The sequence below is a fragment of the Amborella trichopoda genome, chromosome 4 (assembly GCF_054954075.1).
Source record: "Amborella trichopoda isolate Santa Cruz 75 chromosome 4, AtrichopodaSantaCruz75HAP2 v2.0, whole genome shotgun sequence".
NCBI classification, from domain to species: domain Eukaryota; kingdom Viridiplantae; phylum Streptophyta; class Magnoliopsida; order Amborellales; family Amborellaceae; genus Amborella; species Amborella trichopoda.
In genome coordinates this window covers 56,319,228-56,329,092 of record NC_142339.1, presented here as the reverse complement: position 1 = coordinate 56,329,092, position 9,865 = coordinate 56,319,228, and the positions used below count along the sequence as shown (strand labels likewise).

General features: G+C 35.9%; 1 protein-coding gene and 1 long non-coding RNA gene across 2 annotated transcripts; one reads left to right on the top strand and one right to left on the bottom strand.

Annotated features, from left to right (window-relative positions):
- Positions 1-2,991: 2,991 nt before the first annotated feature.
- On the bottom strand, positions 2,992-4,287 carry LOC18422360 (MIZU-KUSSEI-like protein (Protein of unknown function, DUF617)). The gene has a single exon (XM_006827032.4). The coding sequence runs from the start codon at positions 4,032-4,034 to the stop codon at positions 3,306-3,308; it is 729 nt and encodes a 242-aa protein (XP_006827095.1). The 5' UTR covers positions 4,035-4,287; the 3' UTR covers positions 2,992-3,305.
- A 4,255-nt stretch (positions 4,288-8,542) lies between these two features.
- LOC110007083 (uncharacterized) lies at positions 8,543-9,531 on the top strand. The gene is made up of 2 exons (XR_002280616.2): positions 8,543-9,030; positions 9,215-9,531. It is a non-coding gene; the product is annotated as an uncharacterized LOC110007083 (long non-coding RNA).
- Positions 9,532-9,865: the final 334 nt, after the last annotated feature.

The following is a 9,865-nucleotide window of genomic DNA, read 5'->3' as shown; positions in this document are numbered from 1 at the left end:
TTCATGCGGGCTGATCGCATGACTACATATGCGGTTCAAAAAATATAAAGCATAAATCTTAAATATGTAAGTAGGTGTTCCATTCAAAAACAATAGAAACTAATGGTCCAAACATTTTCCTAATTAAATTATTATTTCTAGTTAGTTTTTAAAATTTATTTATTTTAGTATGTGGATTGTCTTGATTTCCTTTTATTTCTCTAAATTAATTGTACCAAGTATTGTCCTTGGATGTTTGGGTTTCTTGAAATTGACTTTTAATTTATTGTAGGAGATTGTTCACAAACAACAAAGGATAACTTTGATATAACAACCTGAGGTGGAATAGTGTCCTCTTCAGTCTTTCCCCATCAGTGTGTTTAAAGCTCAATTACAAGTTTATTATCTTGTTGTTCATTGTCTAGTAACTCTAGTTAATAAGAGTTAACCCTGGTATGCTTTTCACTTTGTTAGATGACAGTTTTCTACACTCTTTATGTGCAATGACAACTAAAACTGTGTTAAAAAATGTCAACCAAAAGGGCCACTGATACATCATAACATCATGACATCATAACTTGCCGTGCTCACGTAACATGTATTATGTATGTTATATGTTGGCTAATGCATGTAATACCCAAAATAGAAAAGAAAGAGAACACTCTTATGGAACCCATAAAGAAATTTTGATCAAAATGCTCTCATACATCTGTTTATGATTATCTTCTACATGTGTTAAAAAGGATATAAATGAAGATAATAATGAAATAGGTTTATAATGATCAGAATTAAATTCTAAAAAGCTTTATATGGATATTTATATTTATTCTTATTATTTTTATCTCATTATCTTATTTTTTCCCTCCGTCTTTGTAATTTATGATTTATTCTTCCAGTCACATTCTATTTTGGATGGGGTTTCTACGGGGTCGGCCGACTCATATGTACATATGACCTCCCTCTAAAATCCATTTTAAAAATAGATTCTTTATCTAATTTTTTTTATAGAATCATCTAGCCAAGGTGATCATGAATATGAAAAGAAAAATAAAAGTTAAAAATATAGGCTTTTTTTTTATATTTTTTGGTGCACAGTCTATATATGGAATCCATGGAGTGTACACCTTATACAACGTCCATCTTCACAGTGGACGTTTGTGATGAATTAGTAGGTTCTTGCACCTACTGAATCACGCAACAATTTTCTTTCTATTTTTTATCCATGTAATACCAATTCAACACAATGTCTTATTTCTTTTATTTTCTTTTCCCAACATTCATATTGACAATCATGTATTCAACCAAAATAATTTAATCATAGAAATAGACCTATTTCCTTCGATCCATAAGTTTGGTTCGATCCTTTACTTCACTCAAATAATTGGTTGCCCATATCCACTATCAGAGACACAAGACATATATTAATTCTAAATAGAATTGAAATTCCAAATATAAGATGGAACACAAAAAGAAAATCAGGCCCTCATGTTATATGACATGGATGCATGTGTTTATGATTTTCTGCTCGTCTCAACACACCAAGAATGTTTACGATTTTTTGCTTGTCTCAACATACCAAGAACAAGACACGCTTCACATTTTACAACCTAAACACCTCTTCTTAACCGTTCTTCTTGAAATTTGATTATGAACATACTTTATGCCACCTAAGATCTGATATTTGCCTTCTTTAAATGGCACAAAAAAATGTCATGCCTGGAAAACTAATTTGGATAAAGATTGGAATCAGAGAGTAAAGTTTATATAAAGAAATTTTTGAGATCTTTATGTTAATAGGACTAAAAAAAGAGAAGGCCTATGATGCAGAGTATGCAATGCTCCATGAGCTCTTTGAGGTGCAGTTTTCATACTCGCATCGGGATGAGGTGCCCTAAACCGTGCATGGTTGTGGTGCCGTGCTCAAGCTTCACACTAAGTTTTAATAATGGCTAACATTGTCGGTCGCGGTTATGAGCATACTATGACCACGGTTAGGCCTGAAAATAATTCGAAAACACACTAGTTAACTGCTATCAACCCAAATTAATGAACAATTAAAGTTGTTTGTGAGAAGACGTGATTTTTCAACAAACATTTACATTGAGGAGCAATGTTCCGGTTCAAGAAATGGTATCTAAATTCTTCTGTATAAAGGAGAAGAACCACTCATTTCATGTATAGGATTTTTGCGTCTCTATAGAAATATTGGTTGTTTACAGTAAAAACAAAAAAAACAAAAAAGCAAAACCTAGTGCTATAGGGTTCTAGTTGCTCATGTGCATTCAAACAAGAAAGATTATAATTTTAATTTTCTCTTTCGAGATAACCAATGATTCATATGAATGGAATCCTTTATATATACTTATTTCTATTACTAGGGACAGATATTATCTTGAGATAGCATAAGAGTCATGACCCGACAGGAAGATCATTCCACTCTATTAACTTTTTTTAAAAATCTACAATCTGCTTAAGTTTTTGTTTATAACTTGGCGGATCGGTTCCTCTTTCAATGACCTAAAAATCTATTTCTACCCCTGATTTTAAAGATAAAGCTCCAAAAACAATAAAGATCGAATAGATATATAAACACTTGAAAATCTTGAAAATGGACAATCTCACCAGATGCACTATTTTTAGAACTAAAAAATCGTTTCTTTCATATCTATACAACTCAAGTAGGAGATGATCAATTGAAAGTTTTTTTTTTTTTATGCGCGCCTTACTTTTATGTGCTATGTAAACTTTCTTCATGCATACATCTTCTTAAACAATCCATGCTCCTTCAAGAAAAGGCTATAAAGTATACTACACAACACATGCAGGCCATCTACCATCCATCCTCCACAATTGATGGTGGGAGATGAACCATCAGTCTATAGACAAATGAAAGAAGATTGAAAGCAAACCTACAGTTCATCTCTAACCATGCCTCCCTTGAGTAGGAGACATGTTGGAGGCTTGCATATGTTGGTATGCAATAAACACGAAACCTATACCACATTTCACAAATTTTCAATAGAAAGATGGAAATCTCTATAGACTACATGTTCTCATTTTACAAAACATCACCAGGGAGGAGAAGCTCGCAAGAAATGAAATATTGTATATCATCAATATCCTCATGAAAGTATCCGATCAATGAACAAATGAATGAAGAAGTGTCTATCTGATCAATGGACAAATGAACGAAGCATCCAAGGAGGAAGAATCCTCAACTCTCTCTCTCTCTGTTTTGGTTAAATTTCACTTCTTTCTCTGAAAAACCAATGGCCAGTTGGATCATAACATCATCCTCAGAAGGAAGAAAGAGAAGCCCATGTCCCTCAAATCCTCACAAAGAAGATGCTCAACTCAGGCCCACCGTTGCCATCAGGATTCAACATGTAAAATGCCTCGGAATCCCTGGAGCCCACGACCCGCTCAAAATGTGCTCTCATATATGTCATCTCCCCATCTTCCCCCTCACCGCTTGCTGTCGGCAGCACCCCAGCCCCCATCGACACTGCCTGCAGCATCTGCATCACACCCAAGTCCTCCTCAGCTGCCTCCCTCCGCACGCCATACCCCGCCTTCCTCCCGTTGCAGTACATGCTCCAAAGAGGCTCATCCAGCAATTTTGTCTTGTCGGCTGCTTTCTTCTCGGTCTCAAGAGCGATTCTCACGAGTCCAGAGGCCATTTCTTTGAGCAATGAATTGGTCTGCATCGCAAGCTCGATTATAGCAGTGGGCAAGCAGCGGGGGTTTTCCTGGATAGAGAGGGAGACTCTGCCTTTGCGGTGGCCGAAGAGGGTGCCAGTTATTCGAGAACCAAGCGAGAGGTGGGGGGAGGAGCTAGGGGGGAGGGGCGAGAGGCGGCAAGGGTTGGAAGGGGTGAGTATGGGGAAGGAGCGGAAGACGGAGCGGAAGAGGCGGTAGACTTTCGTCGATTTGGAGGACCGCTTGCGTTGGGAGGGTTGGAGGAGGGAGATTGGGGGGCGGCCGGGGGGAGGAGGGAGGGGAGGAGGGGAGGGAGGAGGTGAGCTGGTGGCGCCTCTCTTCGGCTGCTGCCCCATTTTTGCTCTCCGGAATTTGAGCTTGGTGGTGGGTTAGCAGGATGCCATGGCCAGAGATTTCATTTCATGCAATTTCACAGAGAGAGAGAGAGAGAGAGAGAGAGAGAGAGAGGATGACAGGTGTGAGACCGGTTGGAGAGAGGAGAGGAGCATTATGATTATGACTTTGAGAGTTTGGAGTCAGAGAGAGAGAGAGAGAGGGTTATGGTGTGCACGTTGGGCTTGCACGGAGGCGCGAGTTGACGGGGTTTAGAGAGAGAGAGACGCGAGTAAACGTGTGAGGTTGTGTGATTGGGTGGGGTTTTGCGTGTGCGGCTGCCCGCTCTTTGTGGCCGCTTTTCTTGGAAGCGGTTCGGAGCTCCCTTCCATCGATAGAGGTTGGATGGTGGAGTAGCATGCATGCATTATCCCTTGGTTTTTAAACCTTTCATGAAAAATCTAATTCACATGCGCTCCATACCAAATGCTGCTATTCTTTTTGTCTCTATAGGGCTAATGCTTTAGGAAAATAAAATAAAGCCTCATTTCATATCCTCGTTTGGAAAGCATCTTTGGCAACGTAAATCTAAATCAATTTTCAACGTCGATAAAATTTTGAAACTCAAAAATGGTAAAGTACTTGTGGATCCATGATCAATTAATTTTAGGGTGAAATAAACGATTTAGATAATTTATTACAATATACATATTCTTAGAACGTAAAATCCTAATTTATTTTTACAACTAATATATGCTCAAGCCGAGATGACCCATATAAAGGTTTCCAATACTTGAATTGTAATTTTTGATGAATTATGAGGTGAGACTTTACTCTATTTTTTCTTTTCTTTTTTAAAACTCCGCAAGAAGAGTGCTTTTTCGTAAATCTATATTAGAATAAGTGCTAAATTAGGCTTTATTTTTGTCACCCGGTAGGAATTGAGACTAGGCTTTATTTTTTGTTAAATTAGACTTTATTTTTCTCACCATGTAGGAATTGAGACTAGGCTTTATTTTTTGCTAAATTAGGCTTTATTTTTCTCCCCATGTAGGAAGTGCGACTGGGATGTAGCGTTGCAAATTGTCAAACGCTGACCAATTAACCCCAGGCTCTATTTCTACTTCTCCAAAAGTCCATGTACGTTATATATTATGAAAAACAACCCTCTAGTGTGCCAATAATTTTTAAAAAATTGTTGTGTGTGGGGGATACATTCCAACACTTGCCTCCCCGAGGCATAAAATATACCATCTCAAGGATGCAAATGGGTGGTCCCTCCAAAAAAATTAAGCAAATAATATAAATATTTTTTCATAAAATTATTATTAGTTTTTAAAAATTATTTTTAATATAGTAGTGATTTCTTTGTTAGACACAATATTTATTTAAAAAATTAGATCCAAAATCTATCTTGGAATTTAAAAAAGGGACCCCATTTCTACTGGACTCGTATAAACTGTGTCCTAATTGTGAACAAAACTTTTTAATAAGTATTGATCAAACTGAGAGAGAAATGCAAGAGAAGACAGATGGAGACATTCTTCTAGTGGTTTTGTAAAAGAAAAAAGTTATGCAAACCTTAAAAAACTTAGATCCTTAATTTTTTTAGTTTTTTCTCTTTCTTGTTCCAATTTTTATATATTCTAATTGGTATTATAAGTCTAATATTTTTATTGATTAGGTATGTCATTTTTTTTGGCAGTCAAGCTCAACCTGATTATTTTTTTCACAAAATATTATTTTTTCCTCTCAAAGGTTGACTCTACATCGTTGAGAACATCTTAACGGCTATGATTCGATATGCAAGATCGATCGAAGGGGCGAAATCAGACGAGTGTCTTAGACGATTAAAAGGAATGACAAAAAGGTGGAGGGAGAGAGAGGAAAATAATAAGTCCTAAATTAGAGAGAGAGGAAAAATGTTTTGGCTGAGGGAAGATCTCTCTTAGCTTGAGAGAGGATCCTTCGTGTTCTGCAAAATCCGGATTTGACTAAAAGATCATTTAGTTTTAGTACAAGAAGGTCATAGTTACGTTTAGTTATTGGATGTGAAAATAAACAAAATAAATTATAATAATATTCGATAAATGTTATTTTAGACGTTGTGCCTACGTAATGATATATCCCCAATTCCCCCATCTAATATTTAACGGTCAATAATGATTTTGAATACCCGATGCCAAAAGTAAATGCAAAAAGTTTATAAAAGGTCGCAAAAGGTGCTCCTTAAAAATCCAGTAGAAAAGAGTGTTTCGAAGCTGAAACCTTCCAATCGATCGTCTCAATCTCATGATGTATGAACTGAGTGAGTGACTTGCAATCAGTTTTGTGGAGGCTCGCCATGGTGTGAGCATAAGGGGATGTGATCAATGTTGCCACCAACATTCCCGAGCCGAGTACTAGGTGGTGATCCGCTTACAAATTACTGAACTTAACCTTGTAACAAGTTATTTGGACAGTCTATTTTTAAAATTTTCAAGTGTTTATAGATCTACTTGATCTACAGTATTTTTAAATTTTTAAATCTCATAATTTGAGCTAAACATAGATTTCAAGTGATAAGAAAATTTTTGACATTGAAACTACTTCCGACAAAATTTAAGATGTGAACTTTGCTTGTATGATATAAGGGGGAACCTTGTACAAACATCACCCACGACAAATTTATTGTATACATTTCCTAATTAATGTGATGAGTACCAACCTCACCCACAATAAATAGTCTTATTGTATATATTTACCTCACCCACAATACATAATCTTATCGTATATATTTCCTAATTATATTGTGAGGAGTACCATAAAATTGGAACGAACCACAAAAAGCAAATAAATCAAAAAATTGTGCAGGAATTTTGAGATTTTTGGAGTTTGTTGCCATTGTGATCATATCTTCAGGCACTAAAAATGCAGCAGACGGCTTTAAGAGTCTATTCAGTATATAAAAGGGCGTTGGTTACAAGCTCTGTAACCACAAAGCTCATGTATGTTGTATGATGCGGTAATATAGAAAATCAGTAAGGGAATAGGGTCAGTTAAAACTGGTTTAATTAGTGTAACTTATTGAACTGGATTTTTAAAAAAAATAATAAAAATAATAGTTTAAAAATATAAAATACATTAATTTTGAACCGTTTTCAACCAAACATACTTTTTGTTCGTCAATTTACGCTGGCTTCTGATAATTACGCATTGTACCACCAAAAACATCAAAAAGCGCTTATACACAGTACTGGCTTGATCCATTATTCTCTTTCTTTCATTTCTCAAATATTATTTGCTACAGTAGAACCGAACCAATTGGAAATTTTCACTTGCAAATTAAAGTTAGAAAGGTATAAGGGCGTAGAATATAAGTATTAGGTTACATCATAAATATTTTTAGGCAAGATCTCTAACCTTATAGGATGATCTCTCTCTTCCACTAAAGAGTTATTAGGTTTTCATTTCTTGAGAATTTGAGTTATAAGTGGAAGGCATCACAATAATTGTGTTATTGACTATGTACAAAGGCAAGAAGAAAACCACTCAAGCTTTCATAACAACAGATTTTGATGAATTTCACATCAGATGGCACTAGCCTTCTTGGTACATATTTTTGTGCTCATGTGGGAGCACACTGTACCTAAAATCCCTCAAGCAAAATAGATGCTAGGGATGATTTTTTATCCAACATTTTGGGAATCATTAGATCATTATTATCAAGAGAAAAATTAGATATTGAGTTCTTTTACATCTAGATTGTTTCCTTCAAAAGTTGTATGGTTCTTGTTCAATATCACTTTATTTGGACCTATGGAAAATGCAAATTAATTTTCTTTCTTGTTACAGAGCTCCAAATTACATTTCCAAAATTTGAGATCCAAGTTTCAGAGCTCCAAATTACATCCCAAAATTTGAGATCCAAAAAATATTCTTAACTTTTGCTCAGGGAGCAAATGGACAAATATTGAAATCGTTTAACATGTTGTAGCATGCTGGATGAACGGTCCAGATTTTTAATGGAAACAACTTATCTATCTCGAAACCGTTCATCTAGATCAAAACTGATCAAAGACTATGACACAAATGAGTGACACGTGCCCTGACGATAAAAATGTGTAAATATATCTTATGTGAAAAGATTTCCTCCTCCCTAGGGATGATACTACCCATTTACTCCCTCAGGTAAATACATGCCATGGTACTTTTTGCATCGCAAATTATGGAGATAGAATCTTTACAACCCATAGAATAATCTCGGTCAAAAAAATTTGAAATAAACTCTCTATGTATTAGAAAAGAAATTTTCTCTCAAGATTGAACAAAGACGGTCCAATTTTTTTAACAGGCTAAATCTAAGCGTAAAAAAAAAGATTAAAATTCCAATTTTTCTTTTCAAAATAATTATTTAGTAATTATGATGTGTTTTCTAAAATTTTAGGGTAAGATAATTCTCTTAAGCAGGCATTTTGAGAGAGGGAGGAGATGCGCAGTATCCTCCCTAGGGAGCATAATATATGCGCTCTTTATATTTAGGGTGCAATAGAGGAAGGGAGGGAGGTGTCAATGGAGGCTGTCTTTTAGTAAATGTTGTGCATGCCTTGGGTTCAGAGTGTTGGTTTGCTCATACCAAACTTGTATTTAATACAACCCCACTGCATTCAAAGCTCCACAAAGAGAGAGAAATGGTTAGTGCATCAGAGGAAGAGAAGGTGGGAAGCACCTAGAGAGAGATAGAAGTTGCAGTTGTAGATGCAAGAAACCCTAGCGAGAGAGAGAGAGTGTGAGTGAGAGAAGGTGGGATTAATTGGTTTGTGTTTTTGGAAGGAAAAGATCAGAGAGAGTGAGAGAATGGAAGGTGAAGGCAAAGAAGATGGATCCATGGCCATCAACACATGGCTCAGTTGTCCCTGCCTTGAATACTTTCTGAGAGCTGCTCTTAACTGCTTCGGTCTTTCTTCTTCTTCAGATTCAGATGGGAATCAGAAAGTAGTTTCAGCTGAGGGAGAAAAAGATCCTAAAACCACCACTGACGTCAGTTTCCAAGCTCTCAAAAAAAAAAAAAATTTGATAGCGCTAACATAAGTTGATTTTTTTTCTTTTTGGCTTTTTCCTTTTTGAGAATAGTAAATAAGTTAAATTTCCCGTATGCATTTCTAGTTTTTACATTAATACAAAAATCTCTCTCTCCCTGTGTTTTTTTTTTTTTTTTTTGCAGACAAGCGGTGTTATTTCAGTGCTTTCAAGAAGGCCTAAAAGGCCCGGAGTGAACCCGGGACGAGGTGGGCAGATAAACTAAGTACTTATCGTTATATGTGTGAAGATTTCTGCAAGCTTTTCTTTCTGTTTAATAGGGTTTAATCTTTTGGAATTGGACCATAGAAGATTTGAGTTTTCAGCCTTTTTTTTCTTTTTCTTTTTTTAAATTTTTTGAGCCAATGTAAAGATAGTGGTTATGAAAATGAAACCACGTAAAAGACTTGGGGGAGTAGAATGTAAAGATCTGAGCAAAGTTCACCTACTCTCTCTTCTCTCTGTCTCATTCTCATTTTCTGTCTCTCCTCTCATTCTCATTTTCTCTCTCTCTCTACCCCTCTCTCTCTCTCTCTGTCATATTCTCATTAAGTAATAGAAAATAGAAACTAAAACAATCATATAAAATAAAACTATAAGAGCGTTGTTTATTTGTTACTAGGCATATAATAAGAATCGAAGTCATGGATTTTGTGTTGTCCTTGTTTGGTGTAGTAGCAGTTGTTGAACATCATGGGTGAGAATGTGGAAGAGGGCTATTCCCCTGTAATAAAGAGAGGAGAGAGAAAATAACTTAAAGAAGAAGAGAGAGAGAGAGAGTCCCATTTTAGAAACT

What these genes read in the sequence shown, in the direction of transcription:
- LOC18422360 (XM_006827032.4), bottom strand. Translation starts at nt 4,034, where the DNA reads ATGGGGCAGCAGCCGAAGAGAGGCGCCACCAGCTCACCTCCTCCCTCC.